The sequence below is a fragment of the Chiloscyllium plagiosum genome, unplaced genomic scaffold, assembly GCF_037043375.1.
Source record: "Chiloscyllium plagiosum isolate Xiang-an unplaced genomic scaffold, Cpla_swu_hap1 HiC_scaffold_9, whole genome shotgun sequence".
In the NCBI taxonomy this organism is placed as follows: Eukaryota; Metazoa; Chordata; class Chondrichthyes; order Orectolobiformes; family Hemiscylliidae; genus Chiloscyllium; species Chiloscyllium plagiosum.
In genome coordinates, this window is record NW_028270147.1 from 6809278 (window position 1) to 6828335 (window position 19058).

At 46.6% G+C, this 19058-nt stretch overlaps 1 protein-coding gene across 3 annotated transcripts in view; it reads right to left on the reverse strand.

Annotated features, from left to right (window-relative positions):
• samd13 (sterile alpha motif domain containing 13) overlaps window positions 1-19058 on the reverse strand; it is a 96267-nt gene that overhangs the window by 19833 nt on the left and 57376 nt on the right. For 2 of the 3 annotated variants that reach the window (XM_043698618.2, XM_087990382.1), the window contains 2 exons: window positions 10730-10873; window positions 3608-3695 (listed from right to left, as the gene is read on the reverse strand). In XM_043698618.2, the coding sequence (XP_043554553.2) occupies window positions 3608-3695; window positions 10730-10873 (232 nt within the window). The remainder of the gene's footprint in view (window positions 1-3607; window positions 3696-10729; window positions 10874-19058) is intronic. The other variant, XM_087990383.1, reaches the window with a different exon arrangement.

Sequence of the window (19058 nt, forward strand, 5' to 3'; positions counted from 1 at the left end):
TCTTCGAAGGGTCAGTGTGGAGTGGCCTGTTTCCACACTGTAGGGATTCTATGACCTGTGACCCTGCTACCCCAAACCACAGTGCTTCCACACAATGTGGTGCCACAAAGGTCACATGAAAAAATTCAAAACACAACAGTGAGCTGGTATAATTTGGACGGAGCTCTCCGAAACGCTGAAGGAAGCTGGTTTTATCACAACGTCGCAAATCGAATGGGATAAATACCAGCGGGGCGAAAAGAAGCTGGGATTGCAGGAGTGGGGCTGTTCCGATTCACATGGGATAAGACTGCAGAAAGCTACAGGGCAGAGGGATTAGTGTATCCTGGTGCATGAATCACAGGTTAGCATCCAAGTTCAACAAGTAATAGGGAAAGCAAATGGGATGTTGGCCTTTATTTCAAAGGAAATGGAATATAGAAGTTGGGAGGTTTTGCTAAAACTATACAAGGCACTAGTCAGACTGGTTTTGGGCCCCCTATCTAAGGGCAGATAAACTCTGTTGGAGAGAGTCTGAGAATGCTCACTTGATTGATCCCAGGTATGGAAGGACTGTCTCACGGAGGAGAGGTTGAGTAGATTGGGCCTTTATTCAATGGAGTTTAAGAAAATGGGAAGTGACGTTACTGAAAGAGATTCTCAGAGCAGAGTAAATGTAGAGTTTCCCCTTGTACGAGAGTCCAGGATCAGAAGGCAGAATCTCAGAGTTAATGGTTAAATAGTTAAGACTGAAATGAGGAGGGATTTATTATCTCAGAGAGTGGTGAACCGGTGGAATTCTTTCCTGCAGAGGGCTGTTGAGGCTGACAGAGGGAGATTTTTAATCAATGAGCGTACCAAGGGTCATGGGGGAAAGGCAGGAAAGTGGAGTTGAGGATTATCAGATCAGCCATGATCATATTGACCAGTGGGATAGACTTTTGATGGGCTGAATGGCCTACTTCTGTCTCCATATCTTATGGATAGCTCTTTCAAAGAGCTAGTACAGATACAGAGGAACCTCAATTATCTGGCAAGATCACTAGGTCACAATGCTTGGCTAAACTATGATATCCAGCATTTGATCAACCAAACGAAATACTTCCCGCCTGTGCCCTTCGGATAATCAAGGTTCCTCTGCATAACGAACCAAACGTCCTCCTTCCCCACTATATTATTCTTCAATTTTATCATAGAATGGCTAGGTGGATTCCACACTAACATTCAGCCCACTGAGTCTCGCTGACCCTCCAAACAACATCATATCACCCCCTATCCCTATAACCCACATTTCCCATGGCTAATCCACCTAGTCTGCACATCCCTGCTCACTGTGGGCAATTTCCCACGGCTAACCCATCTAACCTGCACATCTTTGGACTATGGGAGGAAATCAGAGCACCCAGAGGAAACCCATGCAGACAGAGGGGAGTATGTAAAACCTCCACACAGACAGTCTCCCGAAGCTGGGAGTGATTCCGGGTGCCTTGAAATCTTCCTTCTGTGCGCACTGCTGTGGGCATACATTATCTTTCCACAAGGTATTTTTTGAAATAAATGCGTTAAGGTACCTTTGGAATTCAGCTTTAGTTAAAACATCCAGTTATTCATTTAACTAGTTTAGAGGCAAGCTAATTTGATTTCATCAGGTTCAACCAGAGAATGACATGGGATTGGTGGGTACACAGTGACAGGACTGTATCATTTCTACCCAGAACAACTTTTTATTCAGGGGATGGTCCAGTGGCATTATCCCTGGAATGTTGATCCAGAGACCATCCAGGCATCCAGACTCTAATCCCCCCACAGGCATCCAGACTCTAATCCCCCCACAGCAAATGATGGAGTTTAAATTCGATAAACACCCAGAATTAAAAATCTAAAGATGACAATGAAATTGTTGTCAATTGTCAGGAAAAGCCCATCTGCTTCACTAATGCCATCTTTACCTGGTCTGGCCTACATGTGACTCCAGACTCTTAACTGCCCTGTGGGCAATTAGATTAGATTACTTAGTGTGAAAACAGGCCCTTCAGCCCAACAAGTCCATACTGACCTGCCGAAGCACAACCCATCCCCCTACATTTACCCCTTCACCTAATACTACAGGCAATTTAACATGGCCAATTCACCTAACCTGCACATTTTTGGAAACCGGAGCACCCAGAGGAAACCCACGCAGACATGGGGAGAATGTGCAAACTTCATACAGAATTGCCTGAGGCGCGAATTGAACCCGGGTCTCTGGCGCTGAGAGGCAGCAGTGCTAACCACTGTGCCACCGTGCCGCCCGGGATGGCTAATAAATGCTGGCCTAGATACTGACATCTACATCTTTTTAAAAATGTAGTTTTTGAGGCAGTCATCCTTTGGGAGGTGGTTTATTAGTTAATTTTATTGCAAAAGAAAGAGAACATTGGGACACTGGAGTGTTGATAGATAGGAAGCAGAGATCACTAATGCTACACTCTGAGTAAACCTTGCTTTAATATTGACTCGTGGGAACCGATGCCAGGTTGCCCCTGGAGAAGGTGATGGTGAGCTTCCTTCTTGAACTGCTATGGTCATTATTGCCTATTGTGAGAGCTGCATTAGTCAGAGGGAAATGGGTCTGGGTGGGTTCCTCTTCGGAGGGTCAGTGTGGACTTAAGAGTCATAGAGATGTACAGCATGGAAACAGACCCTTCGGTCCAACCCGTCCATGCCGACCAGATATCCCAACCCGATCTAGTCCCACCTGCCAGTACCCGGTCCATATCCCTCCAAACCCTTCCTTATTCATATACCCATCCAAATGCCTTTTAAATGTTGCAATTGTACCAGCCTCCATCACTTCCTCTGGCAGCTCATTCCATACATATACCACCCTCTGCGTGAAAACGTTGCCCCTTTTATATCTTTCCCCTCTCACCCTAAACCTATGCCCTCTAGTTCTGGACTCCCCGACCGCAGGGAAAAGACTTTGCCTATTTACCCTATCCATGCCCCTCATAATTTTGTAAACCTCTATAAGGTCACCCCTCAGCCTCCAACACTGCAGGGAAAACAGCCCCAGCCTATTCAGCCTCTCCCTACAGCTCAAATCAGAGTCCTTGTGTCTATTTAAATCTGAGAGAGAAAGAGATTCTTGATCAGTCGGGGAATCAAGGGTTATGGGGGAAAAGGGCAGGAAAGTGGATTGTGAGGAAAGTTGGATCAGCCATGATCCTATTGAATGGCAGAATGACCTCCTCTTGTTCCTACTTATTACAGTAGTATTACAACTGAGAGAGCCACACAGTTGATACCATTGCAATCAGGGTAAGGAATGAACGCCTAGGAGGAAATGAGAACTGCAGATGCTGGAGATCAGAGTCGAGAGTGTGGTGCTGGAAAAGCACAGCAGGTCAGGCAGCATACGAGGAGCAGGAAAATCGATGTTTTGACCTAAGCCTTCCTGATGAAGGGTTTATGCCTGAAACGTCGATTCTCCTGCTCCAAGGAATGGACCCCTGTCTGGGTCAGCTGAATACAGTGTGTTTGATACAACAGAATCATGATAACAAAATCAAACCAAGACCCAGTCATCGCTCCCGACCTGAAGTTTCAGGGCCGCACTGCCATGGATGGAGCTGTAACGTGCACCTACCTTTTCGTTGAGCCACTTTCGATAGTCTCCATCTCGACAGGGGACGCTGAGGGGGTGGGGAGACAGGAGGCTCCTCGTAATTCAGGAACTGAAATAACAGGGGAACAAGTTACATCACGGAGCTTTGTGTTGGGATATTTCAAATTTAAGGCATTCCTTAGAAGAGGTGAAATTCAGCAAATAAAAGGTACATTTTCACAGAATCCCTACAATGTGGAAGCAGGCCATTCAACCCATACCAGCCCTCCAAATAGCATCCCACCCAGACCCACCCACAGTACACTACACTATCCCTGTAACCCTGCATTTCCCCTAGTTACCTCACCTAACCTACACACCCCTGAACATTATGGACAATTTTGCATGGCCAATCCACCCTAACCTGCACACCTTTGGACTATGGGAGGAAACTGGAGCACCCGGAGGAACCCCACACAGACACTGGGAGAATGTGCAAACTCCACACAGACAGTCACCCGAGGCTGGAATTGAACCTGGGCCCCTGGCGCTGTGAGGCAACAGTGCTAACCACTGAGCTACTGTACCACCCCTTGCTTCAGTCTATCCCTTTAAGAAACAATGAACTCGGTATTCAGAAAATCAACAGCAAAGGGAAAATGCAATTAAGATTCAGTCGCAAAATTAACATGCCCTTTCTGCAGAAGCCCCACTAGATTTATTACACAGCATCAATCAAACTCGACGTTTTCACTTGCTTGTATCCCTGAGGAAATAACAGTTGTTAAATCTGTTTGTGGTCTCAATGTTCCTCATTATCCACCTCCCAAAAACCCCCCAATTTTCTCTAACCCTGGGCTGGAGTCTTACCTCTCAAAAAACAAACCAAAGTACCTTCATTTCCCTAATGGAAAGGGGTCACTGCAGTGACATTTCTATTAAACAATGCTGCTTTGCCAGTCACATTGACTGACTAATATTGCTTTCATTAAACCAAGTATTTAGTATAGCCTCATCACTTAGCTCGAACTGCTATAATGTAATGTAAAAGACCACTTGAAATCAACTTCCAAAAGCAATTAATACACTTGAGTTAATTAGCATGCATAATGAGATCCAAATCAAGCTTCAAATTCTCTTTTAATAAACTGCAGTTAGAACAATTACAATCTTCCCCACCTTTTCCCTGATTTTCCTAGCTCCTCCACTCCTGCGAACAATGAAGTTTTGGCATGAGCCAGACGTCATCTCCAGGACCATAGCTACACACAGGGAGATAACAATGATGGCGATGGTGCCTAGTCTAAGCCTCTCTTCATGGGAACACTACCTTCGGGTCCAGACAGAAACCCGTACAAGGTCTGAGCCATGGGGCAGAAATCGGGGAAGGCATGGGAATGTTTGTGATTGGTTTCCATGTCTCCAATCCCAGGAATGGGATGGGGCCAGTGCCTCTGGCCCTGTCTGATGAGGGAGCTCGGTTAAAGGACACATCGAAAAGGCTGGTCACCAATTCTTGGTCAGGGGCCAGGGACCAGGGGTGTGGAGGGGGGAACAGGAATGTAACTGGAGGCAGCTGAGAGGAAAGGACAGAGAGAGAGAGAAAGAGACACAGAAAAGGAGAGTGGGTGTGAGAGAGAGAGAGAGAGAGAGAGAGAGAGAGAGAGAGAGAGAGAGAGAGAGAGAGAGAGAGAGAGAGAGAGAGAGAGAGAGAGAGAGAGAGAGAGAGAGAGAAGTATTCTTGCGATAGGCATGTAAATGTAAACAGACTGGTCTGTCTCTGCTGTCTGGAGGAGGAGAGCGCAGCAATGCAGGGAAAAGCTCAATGATCCTCCTCACTCTGTCTGTGTAAGGGCCACCATCTTCTCCCGGGTACTTCACACTCAGTCTGCCACTGCCCTCCCTTCATACCAAACCTATCTCCCCTCACTCACTATCAGCCATCCCAAACCCAGACACCCTGAACCCTACATGCCTCATGCCCTACTCACTCACTCAGGACACCTCTCCAACATTACAGCAGCAATAGCTGCCTCACTCTCACTCCGAGGAGAGAAGCCCTCGGAAGGGGCAGAAAGACACACGATGGGTGGTGGGCTGCCTCACCCTTTACCTGGAAACGATCCAGTCTCTGAGCGTCCCGAGGGTCTGACTGGCCGTGTCCAAGCTCCTGGACTGATCTCAGAGGCTGCCCTTGACCTATTGTGCTAGGACCTGCTCAACAAAGACTCCTGATTGGATTGGGTACTGGGATCAACTGTGGCTGTCTTCCTGGCCTTCTGTCTGTGCCCAACAGCAGTGACTGAGCCTGGTATCTCTGCCTGAGGAGGAAAGGTGCAAAAATAAGGCAATGCAAGGCAGAGAAGGGGTCTGAGGTGGAGTGTGAGGGAATGCTGTGACAGTGAGTGGAGAGTTAGCCTGGTGCCAGCCCTGAGCTTGGGTGGGGGTGGGGGGTGGGGGGGGAAATGTCCTTGAGCACACTGTGTCCTTGCTGTAGTGTTAGTTCTCATCATGCCCTGACTGAGGTGTAGAATGGACTGTAAAATGAATCAGACATGCCATGAGGGTTCCTTGAGGTTGGCACATTTCAGATGCCAACGTCAGAGGATGGGAGCACCCCGAGATGTCAGTGCCTACCAAGGTGATGCTTCAGAGCAAGCAGTGAGTTGAAGTCACCAAGTTCCCTCCACAACCTCCAAAATGAGAATTCTCAGGGTCCAGTTTGTCGGAGCCAATGGTAAGATTGAAAGCTGCATATTCATGTGCTGTTAATGAAGTTGTTAACAAACAATAATCAATCTCCCTTCAATGGCACCTCCTTACTGCTATGCGAGAATCACATTGTTACTGAGCGAGAATCCCCATCGCCGCTGAGTGAGAATCCCCATTGCTGCTGAGCGAGGTTCACGGCTAGATATCTGGGATTTAGAAGAGGCAGTTCCGAGCCTCAGAGAGGCCTCATTGGACTTTCTCGTGTGATTGTTACATTTCTTGCCATTGCCCACGTCATTCAGGCCCTTTTAAGATTATGCCTTCAGAGTTTTCACCTTCTAGTCAGTGTCTTCAATGCACATGTTGGCCCAGACAGTTCTGAGAGACAGCTCCTCCTGTGTTAGAGGGGCCTAGCTGAAGTGTTCCTGGACAATCCCAAAGATTGCTATTTTCCTTGCCCAATGTGGACAATTCTTCATCTACCTCCTCCACTTCCTGGTGTCATCCAGGATCTCTGCCTTTGCATGCTCCACACCTCCCCCTACTGGGCCACATGGGAGTGGACAGGCACCAGATAACACCACCTAGTCCTGATGGCCTGCTCAACTATGGCTCAAGTGAACAGGTGGCTTCGGACCTGTACATCTTGGAGTCCCATAGAGGAGTGAACAACCATCATGTCAAGAGATCGCCTCTAAAATCCTTCCAAAAGGCTTGCAGGAATGAATGAAGAGAACTAGCAGCCTAGATTGGCAGAGGATAAAGGAAGCCTGGCAGCTGCCAGAAAGGCAGGGGTGGACACAAGAGGAACAATTCTTTGTTCTTCCAAGGATGCAGGAGCGTGAGAAAGGTTAGCATTTGCTGCCTGTCCCTAATTGCCCTGAAATGGGCAGCTTGTTTGCTCATTCCAAAGGGCAGTTCAGAATCAACCACTGGAATCTGGAGTCATGTGTAGGCCAAACCAGACCAGGTATGTGAAAGGCAAAAAAATGGCCCTTGAAGACAGAAACAGGGGAATATATTATGGGGAACAAAGAAATGGCAGAAGAGTTGAATTGGTACTTCAGATCTGTGTTCACTGGGGAAGACACAAGCAATCTCCCTGAGGTAACAGTGGCTGAAGGACCTGAACTGAAGAGAATTTATATTTGCCAGGAATTAGTGTTGGAGAGACTGTTAGGTCTGAAGGTTGATAAGTCCCCGGGGCCTGATGGTCTACATCCCAGGGTACTGAAGGAGGTGGCTCCAGAAATCGTGGATGCGTTGGTGATTATTTTCCAGAGTTCGATAGATTCAGGATCATTTCCTGCGGATTGGAGGGTGGCTAATGTTGTACCACTTTTTAAGAAAGGTGGGAGAGAGAAAGCAGGAAATTATAGACCAGTTAGTCTGACCTCCGTGGTGGGAAAGATGCTGGAGTCTATTATAAAGGATGAAATTATGACACATCTGGACAGTAGTAACAGGATTGGTCAGAGTCAGCATGGATTTATGAAGGGGAAATCATGCTTGACTAATCTTCTGGAATTTTTTGAGGATGTAACTCTGAAGATGGACGAGGGAGATCCAGTAGATGTAGTGTACCTGGACTTTCAGAAACCTTTTGATAAAGTCCCACATAGGAGGTTAGTGAGCAAAATTAGGGCGCATGGTATTGGGGGCAAAGTACTAACTTGGATTGAAAGTTGGTTGGCTGACAGGAAACAAAGAGTAGTGATAAACGGCTCCCTTTCAGAATGGCAGGCAGTGACCAGTGGGGTACCGCAGGGATCAGTGCTGGGACCGCAGCTTTTTACAATATATATTTATGATATAGAAGATGGTATTAGTAATAACATTAGTAAATTTGCTGATGATACTAAGCTGGGTGCCCAACAGGTTGGTAATGGGACACGGCAGACTTTGAAGAACACACACAGCATGCAGAAGGCCTGGACTAACATTATCCTGGCTCATCAGTTCTCACTTTCAGAACCTTGCCCTGCTTCAAGCTGCAATACTTCCAAGGGATACAGAATTTAAAAACAAGAGGAACTTCAAGAGTTGTTCCACTCCCTTGGAAACCAGGTTGATTACAATTTAAATGGGATAGTCTCCAGAACAGCTACCAGGCACAAGCCCCACCCAGCACTTCAACAGGACAATGTGCTATTCTCTCACTCACTGATCTGTTAAACATCCTACCTAGCTCCGCCCATCCTGGAATCTCTGGTTGCTTGTGTATTCAGGACGTGTTGTGCCTTTTTTATAACTAATGTCTGTAGTTTTTAACATGATGAATTACAATAAAACTGACTCTTTGATTTTGATTTAATGCAAAATATTTGGCTGATTTGTTTCCCCAAAGCTTCAGATTTGAGTCAGAGTCTTGCAGCAGAGAAACAGGCCCTTCGGCCCATCATGTCCATGCTGACCAACAAACACCAGACTACACTCATCCCATTTAGCTGCACTTGGTCCATAACCTATTCTACCCCTGGCTTTTTGAATACTCATCCAGATGCTTCGATCTGAGGAAGGGTCACTGGACCCGAAACATTAACTCTGATCTCTCTCCACAGATGCTGCCAGACCTGCTGAGCTTTTCCAGCAATTTCTGTTTTTGTTTCTGATTTACAGCACCTGCAGTTCTTTTGGTGTTTTGCTTCGTAAATGTTGCTGCCTCCCCCACCCTCTCAGGCAGCACATTCCACATTTCTACTGCCCCCTGGATGAAAAAAAAAATGTTCTCCGATCTCCTCCAAACCACCCACTCCTCCACTTTAAACTGATGTCCTACGGTCTTAGTCATGTCTGCCAAGGGGAAAGAGATTCTCATGATCTATTCTGGTTACGCCCCTCATAATTGTGTCTATCTCATTCAGATACCTCCTCAGCCTCACCTGCTCCAGGGAAAATAAACCCAGCCTATCCAGTCTCTTTCATCCCAGATGACATCCTGGTGAATCTCCTCTGCACCCTCTCCAGCATAATCATGTCCTTCCAATAGTGTCACAACCAGAACTGTTCACACAGTATTCCAGCTGTGGCCTAGCCAATGTTTTATCAAGTTATAACAAAACTTGCTTGCTCCTATATTCTTCACCACAGCTAATGAAGGCAAGCATCCAAATGCCTTCTTCCCCACCCTGTCTCTCTGTGCTGATACCTTCAGGGATCTATGGACTTGTAAACTCTCAGGAGTGAAGAGTGGAGTTTATTCACTCCTCCACCCTTAGCTGCAATAAATTTCTAATCTTGACAAAGCCTCTCGTTACACCGAGCAGCTTTGTTACCCTTGGTTAGGCACTAGTTGGAGGTAATCTGGGTCCAATACTGGACACTGCACTTTCACAGGGCATTTTGAAAAGAACACAGAGATTTCCTGGGATGGAATCGGGATTGGGGAAGTTGTTTGGTGGGCAGACCGAGAGTCTGAACTCTGCCTCTGGAGCAGTGAGAGCTGCAGGGGGAGATTGGATCGAGGTGTTTGACATGACAAAAGGCTTTCGAGAGAGGAAATGAAGCAAAAAGGCCTGTTTCCAGTTCCAAGAGGGGTCAGTTAGCGAAGGACACAGGCTAGATTTTTTCGGAGGCTACAACAAAACAGTCGTGGATTTGTGGAAAGGGTGGACTCCAGGGACCGGTAAACCAAAACGTCAGGCTAATGCTTTAGGGTCACAAGGTTCAAATCCTCAACAGGTGGGATTTCAATTCAATTATCATAATGGTGACCATCATTGATCGCTACTTAGATTAGATTAGATTACTTACAGTGTGGAAACAAGCCCTTCGGCCCAACAAGTCCACACCGACCCGCTGAAGTGCAACCCACCCAGACCCATTCCCCTACATTTACCCCTGCCCCTAACACTACGGGCAATTGAGCATGGCCATTTCAACTAACCTGCACATTTTTGGACTGTGGGAGGAAACCGGAGCACCCGGAGGAAACCCACGCAGACACAGGAAGAACGTGCAAACTCCACACAGTCAGTCGCCTGAGGGGGGAATTGAACCCGGGTCTCTGGCGCTGTGAGGCAGCAGTGCTAACCACTGTGCCGCCCAGATTCACTCATGTCCTTCAATGGAGGAAATCTGCTGTCCTTACCTGGTCTGGTCTGCGTGGGACTCCACGCCAACAGCAACATGACTGTGTCTGAAACGCCCTAGAAAACCAAGTAAAGGGCAATTGCTCTGCTAATTAAGCAACCCCCTTAGCTGGCCACACCCATATCTCAGAAAAGCAGAAGTACTTGGGGGCAACATGTCTGAACAAACAGCCACAATATTGTGTTCCTGCCTGCTGTACAACCAACACTTCATTTCCACAACTCATTCTAAGCAAAGGAGGCAGTGAGTGTGTTAGTTGTTTGCACCAGCCCAGGGGAACTCCCAACCGAGCTCAGGGGAGTCAGGTTGCTTCCTGGTGAACACTAATTGCAGTATGACCCCTGGAGGCTGTCCGATTACCTGCTGCTCCCTGCTCAGGAATAGCTTCCTCCTTGGCTGTGTCATGTTTCAGGGCAGGATCAGGAGAGGCAAGTCGAATGAGTAACATCCTTTGTCCAGTTTCTTCCCTGGAGCTAGACACACATTCTCCATACGACCATTGATCTGAGGGAAATCCCAACTGGTTAGCACTTCCATTGCTGGTACCGACTGGCCCTGCAGACTCTGCTCAGAGCACTGTAGGCTGACAGTGTCATTCAAACTCTTGTACAAAAATACAGCTCATTTTTAATAACCAAACCTCCGTGATTTTAATTCCCTTCTTATCGCTCATATTAATTAGAGGTTGAATCGCTGAACACACGGGTCTGTCAATTTAAACAAAGTTAAACATCATCTTGAAGTCTGAAATCAAAGGCATTATCAGTGACCCCAATGAAAATATTGAATGAGAAACAAACTATTTCAGATTTGCTTTTTTCTGGAGCGAATCAAGTTTATAAACTGGATCAGATGATTCAGATATCAAAAATAATCCAACTATTCTTCCACATCTGCGTCTGGAGCAACAGCACTCAGTAAAATGCACAGAATTTGGTCTAATACCTGTCAGCTGACAGTTAGACAGACGAGGGCAAATAGAGAGAACGAGAGAGAGAAAAAGACGGAGAAAGAAAAAAGGGAGAAAACAATAGAGACGAGACAAGGACAGATAAGGCACAGGTAAAGAGGTACAGGGAAAGGAGGAATAAGGAGAGAATGGCTGGGGAGAAATAAAGTGAGGGAAGACAGAAAAAGAGTGAGGGAAGGGGAGCAGATGGAGAGAGAGCAGTGAGTGACGGGAGGACACAGAGGTGGATGAAGAGACAGAGAGACAAATGGATGGAGGTGCAGGGTCAGAGGGATAAGAGTAATGAACGGAGGAGTGAAGGAAGGGACAAAGGGGATGGAGGGAAGGATGAGGGACAGACATTTTTAAAACTCTAATCAAATCACCACTTAATCTCCTAAATTATAAGGAATACAAAATTAGTTTGTGTTTTGGATTCCCTCCTCAGCATCCAGCTATTCTTGGTAAACCCACTCTGTGGCCCCTCTGAGGTAATGCAGTCTCCTCCTGATGGAAATTCAGGAAGAGGTGTATTTCCTCCTGGTCCTCTCCTGGAACCAGGTGTGATACAGAGACACGGGCACTGGGAGATGTCCCTGTTCTAACCTATCCTTACTGAATGGGCTAGTTACTAACGTTCGTTGGCTGCTGGGATGAGCCATATTAGCTGGGGAGCTCCTGCTGTGTCCTGCCCTTCCAGCAGGGGGAGATCAGGAACCCAGATGCCAGTCACTCCCACCAAAACCCAATGAGGCCCATAAGGGAGGTACACCATTCAACCAGCACTCCGCTCTCCCCACTATCCCCAGCTCCCCCCCCCCCCCAAGCAGAAAGCTTCAAACATTTCAACACAACTTGCACCCAGTGGTGGTAGCCGTGATGTCAGCAGCCCTGTGATGAAGTTCACAGAATTCCTACTGTGTGGAAACAGGCCATTCGGCCCAATAAGTCCACACTGACCCTCCAAAGATAACCCACCCAGACCCACCTCCTTATAACCCTAGATTTCTCAATGGCTAACATACCTCACCTATGGGTCCCTGAACACAATGGACAATTTAAATCTCCTATCAATTGAGCTAGGCTCAATGAATTTTCCCAAGCTGCTGGTTTAAAATATATTTAACTAACAAACTTGGGATAAAATGCTAGTCTCATCAGTAATGATTAGGAAAACACCAGAGTGTCACACAAAACGTACCTGATTCTCTCAATGTTCTTCAGGGAAGGAAATTTGCTGTCTTTCCCCAGTCTGGTCTACATGTGACTCCAGGTTGACTCTGTTGACTCTTAACTACACTCTGGTTACTGCTCCATTGTCCTGCTCTTGCCATGTGATGGGAATTATTGTTAACAGTGCTAACAAGTGGCACTTACTCCGCAATAATTAGGCCACTGATGTTTATATCAGGCTCAATCAGAAGCATTTGGCTTTAGACCTCATTATAGCCTTAGTTCAAACATGGACAAAAGGGCTAAGGAGAGATGAGAGGGATTGCCCTTGATATGATGGCAACAAAGAACCTGAACAAAACTGGAATCAGGGGGAATCGGGGGCAAACTCTCTGCTGGTTGGAGTTGTACCTGACATCTGGGAGGATTTTTTTAAGATTTCTTACAGTGTGGAAACAGGGCCTTTGGTCCAACAAGTCCACACCGACCCTCCAAACAGCAACCCACCCAGACCCATTCTTCACCTAACACTACGGGCAATTTAGCATGGCCAATTCACCTGACCTGCAGATCTTTGGACTGTGGGAGGAAACCGGAGCGCCCGGAGGAAACCCACGCAGACACGGGGAGAATGTGCAAATTCCACACAGACAATTGCCTGAGGCGGGAATTGAACCAGAGTTTCTGGCGCTGTGAGGCAGCAGTGCTAACCACTGTGCCACAGTTGTTGGAGGTCAATCATCTCAGCTCCAGGACATCTCTGAAGGTGTTCTTCAGGATAGTGTCCTAGGCCCAACCATCTCCAGCTGCTTTGTCAATGACCTTCCCTCCATCATAAGGGCAGGAGTGGGGGTGTTCGTCGATGATTACACAACGTTAGCATCATTTGCAAATCTCCAGATACTGAAGGAGTCCACACTGGCACGACACTGCCCAGGGAGAAAGGGAGGACTGCACTCTCGAGATCAGAGTCAAGAGTGTGGTGCTGGCAAGGTCAGGCAGCATCCGAGGAGCAGGAGAATCGATGTTTCAGGCATAAGCGATTTCCTGCTCCCTGGATGATCCTGCTCTGGCCGGCCAACCCTGGGTTAAAGTCCAGGTACAGCCACAGGTGCCAAGTGTCCCATCAGACAGTGGGATGTCAGCCCTACCACACAGGAGGCGATGGCCTAGTGATTTATCATTAGGACCATTAATTCAGAAACTCAGATAACCTGCTGTGGGCCCAGCTTCGAAACCCACCATGGCAGATGTGGATTTTGAATTCAATAAAAACTGGAATTAAGAATCTAATGGTGATGATTGCCAATTGTCATAAATGACAGTAAGAAACAGGACAAGCAATAGGCCATTCGACCCCTCGAGTCTATTCTGCCATTCTATAGGGTCATGGCTGATCCAATATTTTTCATGTCTGCTTTCCCTGTAACCCTTGATTCCCCGACTGATCAAGAATCTATCCATTTCAGTCTTAAATATACACAAAGACTCTGCCCCCACAGCTGTGACAAGGAGTTCCAAAGACACTCAACCCTCTGATAGAAGAAATTCCTCCTCATCTCAGTCTTTAATTGGTGCCCCTTTATTCTGAGTCTGTGCCCTCTGCTCCTAGGCTCTCCCGTGAAGAGAAACATTCTCTCAGCATTGACCCTGTCAAGCCCCTTAAGACTCCGATATGTTTCAATGACTTCACTTCTAAACTCCATTGAGTATAGTCCCAATCTGTTTAGACTTTGCTCATAAGAAAATCCCTCCATCCTAGTGAACCTTCTCTGAACTGCCTCCAATTAAACATCTTTCCTTTTATTAGGGACCAAAACTGCTGACAGTGCTCCAGAAGTGGTCTCACCAGCACCTGGTTCAGGTGCAGTAAGACTTCCCTACTCTTATACTCTAACCCCCATTCCATGACCCTTCCTGATTACCTGCTGCCTCTGTGTGCTGGCTTTCTGCGTTTCATGCACAAGTTCCTCCCAAGTCCCTCTGTGATGCAACTTTCTTCAACTTTTCTCGATTTAGATAACATTCTATCCTTTTGTCTCCCTTCCAAAATGAACAACCCCACATTTTCCCACATTATACAGCATCTGTGAACATTCTGACCACTTGTAAAACCTATCAATATCTCTCTGTAAACTATTTGTATCCCTCTCATAACCTGCCTTTCCATCTGTTTAAGTGTTGTCTGCAAATTTGGTTACAATACATTCACTTCCTTCAGAGGAGCAGGAGAATCGACGATTCTGGCATAAGCCCTTCATCAGGAATGAATGAATGATGAAAGGTTTATGCCTGAAACATCGATTCTCCTGCTCCTTGGGTGCTGCCTGACCTGCTGTGCTTTTCCAGCACCACACTCTTGACTCTGAGTTCCAGCATCTATGCAATCCTCACTTTCTCCAATTCACTTCCTTCCCACAAGTTACTAATATATAGTGTAAACCATTGCGGTCTCAGCACTGATCCCTGCTTGAAAAAGGTCACCAACTTGAAAAAGAAACCTCTTACCCCCACTCGCTGTTTCCTGCCTATGATCCAAGTCTCAGTCCATGCCAATGCACTACCACCAACACCATGAGCCCTTGGCCTTTTGACTCAACCTTTAGTGAGGTACCTTGTTGAACACCTTCTGGAATTCCAAATACAACACCTTTACTGGTTCCCCTCTATCCACTCTGGTTGAGACACCTTCGAAAAACAAATAAATTAGTCATACGATTTCCCGTTCATGAAGCCATGCTGACTGCTTAATTAGATTAGAATTTTCCAAATGTTCTGCTAAGACTTCCTTAATAATTGATTCCAATTGGACTGCCTCACTAATACCCTTTAGGGGAAGAAGATGCCATCTTTACCTAGTTTGGCCTACATGTGATTCTAGACCCACAACGACATATTTGGATCTTAACTGCCTGCTGGGCAACTAGAGACAGGCAATACATGCTGGCCTAGCCAGTGACAACCACATCATTCGAATGAATAAAACAAAATGAAAACAATGAGGCTCTCACAGTCTCACTTGTCCTCTCTGTCCAAGTCATCAGATGTGTGTCAACCCTTTCCAAATATCCCTGCCCCATGGCTGCCTCCGCATTGTCTGAGCCAGAAATACAAGATCTTTATGGCTCAAACACATCAGTTCCAGAACTGATTGACAGCAAGTGATGCTCAGTGGGCTATGGGGTAAAGAACTGAGCCCTTGAGGGTTCCTGTGGCACAGCTGTAGTGTCCCTGTATCTGAGACAGGAGGCCTGAGTTCAAGTCCCTGTGTTCCAGTGTGTACCATAATATCGCTAGAGTGAGTTCTTTATGGGCAGTGTTTTTATTGGACACTTTGTTAATTCGGTGCTTGGTTCATTTATGAAAATGTGCTGAGTTCTTGAGAAAGAAAGGACTGAGTTCTTATCAGATGTTGGGGGAGGATGTGTGTGTGGGCAGTGAGAGGGTCCTCAAGAGAAAGGTGGATACTGATGTTTGCACTGTACCACAGTTTTACAATAAAACCTTTGTAAATCCCTCAAAGTACTCTGCTTGTAAATTCATCAAATGGATATTGGTGTGTGAAACACACATGACCCTTCCCACTGGCCCTCACTGACAGGACAAGCGATGCCCCACCCACAATCCCATTGCCAGGGTGCAGCTCTTCTATGTCCATACAGAACTCTAATTCTGCAGCGACAATATGATGTGCAAATAAAAGTCTTTAAAAAAGCATGAATAACTTGCGACATTGTTAAAAATAAAAACTCCAATAACTACAGGTCAATAAAAGTGTCAATCATCAAGACCCATTACAGTATCAAAGCTGAAACATTTGAAACAACTTTTCTCTTCAGTAAATAAGCAAATATTGCGCAGCTGATAGAAGAATTCTCAACTGAACATGTTTTCCCTGGAGCTTAGCTATTTCAACACTCAAATGGATGTTTGGGTTCTGTTGTCAAGCCTCATAATCCATTCTTAAATTGACTAGCAGTTACCTTCAAAGGAAGGTCTCCATCACTAGCTGTGACTACTCCACACTCACACAGCTAAACACCTCTTCAAAAGCAAGGTAGGCCTATCCTGAACTTCCAGCCTTCTCTGAATTGTCACTGTCAAACAAGTACAAGTCAAGTGATAAATCTCTTCCAGGACACTGAGGTTAGATTAGATTCGATTAGATTCCCTACAGTGTGGAAACAGGCCCTTCGGCCCAACAAGTCCACACCGACCCGTAACCCACCCAGACCCATTCTCCTACATTTACCCCTTCACCTAACACTACGGGCAATTTAACATGACCAATTCACCTGACCTGCACATTTTTGGATTGTGGGAGGAAACCGGAGCACCCGGAGGAAACCCACGCAGACACGGGGAGAATGTGAAAACTCCACACAGTCAGTCGCCTGAGGTGGGAATTGAACCCAGGTCTCTGGCGCTGCGAGGCAGCAGTGCTAACCACTGTGCCACCGTGCCGCCCACAGGACGGCACAAAAAAAATCTCAAAACTGTGACAGTGACTAAGGTTAATGGAATGAAAATATTAATTCCCCAACTTGTTGGATAATGTTGATCTAGTTTTTGGTAGAGATGATGATATTCAATATAAATGATTTTCATTCAGTGCGGGAAGGAAACGTCACATGATTGGAATGAGCAGATCAGACCTATCAGACAGCTCTCTGTCTCAATCAGGTATTGGATGGATCAGAAGTAGAACAAAGTTCTCCATAATGAGCTGCATTCATATACACCAACCTGCAGGCAATACTGAAATACGTCTACGCACAGAGAATAAATCACAGCCCAGCCAGATTCACATGACCCTCCACTCACCTATTCATCCACCCCATCTGCAAAATGGGTTTTAAACAGGAACAGGAACGGACACCTAACTAGTGCAGGTCATAAATACACAGAGAAGGTATAGCAGCGAAAGAGGCTGTTCAGCCCACACAGTGTGTGGTAACGTTGACTCTCCTCACAAACCTCTAAGCCTATCAGATTACCCTTCTACTTCTGACTTCCATCCCTAGCTTCGCTTTAAATGAGATGCACCTCAAGCTTCGTCAGGAAGGGCTTACGCCTGAAATGTCGATTCTCCTGCTCCTCAGATGCTGCCTGACTTGCTGTGCTTTTCCAGCACCACACTCTCAACTCTGAACACCTGCCTGTTTCCCTCCTCCCTCCTCACTATCCAAGGCCTTCCAGGTGAAGCAGCACTTTACCTGCCCTTCCCACAATCTAGTCTCCTGCATCCACTGCTCACAATGTGGTCTCCTCTACATTGGGGAGATGAAGTCTAGACTGGGCGACAGCTTCACAGAACATCTACGTTCTGCCCGCAAAAATGACCGAGCTTCCATTTGCCTGCCACTCCAACACACTACCTTGTTCCCTGGCCAACATCTCTGTCTCAGCCTTGCTGCAGTGCTCCAGTGAAGCTCAGTACAAGCTGGAAGAACAGCACCTCATTTTCCACTTGGCAACCCTGCAGCCTTCAGGACTCAATATCAAGTTCAATAATCTTAAGAGCCTGAGGCATTGTCTCCCACGTCCTTACCCCAACGCCCACACACCAGGCCTTGACATAGACAATAGGTGCAGGAGTAGGCCATTCTGCCCTTCGAGCCTGCACCACCATTCAATATGATCATGGCTGATTGTCCTCAATCAGTATCCTGTTCCTGCCTTATCTCCATGAACCTTGATTCCACTATCCTTGAGAGCTCTATCCAACTCCTTCTTAAACGAATCCAGAGACTGGGCCTCCACTGCCCTCTGGGGCAGAGCATTCCACACACCCACCACTCTCTGGGTGAAGAAATTTCTCCTCATCTCTGTCCTAAATGGCCTACCCCTTATTTTTAAGCTGTGTCCTCTGGTTCAGGACTCGCCCATCAGCGGAAACATGCTTCCTGCCTCCAGAGTGTCCAATCCTTTAATAATCTTATACGTCTCAATCAGATCCCCTCTCAGTCTTCCATCCCATGGGCTGATTCCAAAAAGTCTACTGTCAGCCACTGATGGTCCCCAGTAGCAGCTACTCATCCTCCCAGGCTGACCTCTACTCACTCCTTTGCCTATTCAACTGTTTTTCTCTCTCTCTCTCTCTCTCTCTGGGCCCCATCTCCACCTTTTGTTAACTCCTTCCTTTTCCCCCCCATGCCATCTTCAGCACAGAAAACAACCTTTTTCCAGTCCGTTCAGAAGGAGAGTCACTGGACCCAAAAGATTAACTCTGTTTCTCTCTCCAAAGATGCTGCCAGACCTGCCAAGATTTCCCAGCAATTTCTGTTTTTGTTACAAGTCAAGAGTGTGTTTTTGTATAAATGGTCACGGGACATGGGTGTCACTGGCTAGGCCAGCCTTTCTTGTCCATCCCTAATTGCCCAGTGGCTTATTAAGAATCAACCACATCACTGTGGGTCTGGAGTCACATGTAGGACAGACCAGATTTCCTTCCCTAAAGGACATTAGTGAACCAGATAAATGTTTACAGCAATCAATAATGGTTACATGGTCACCACCGGGCTAGCTTTTTTTATTTCAGCTACTTTGTGAATTTTAAATTTCACC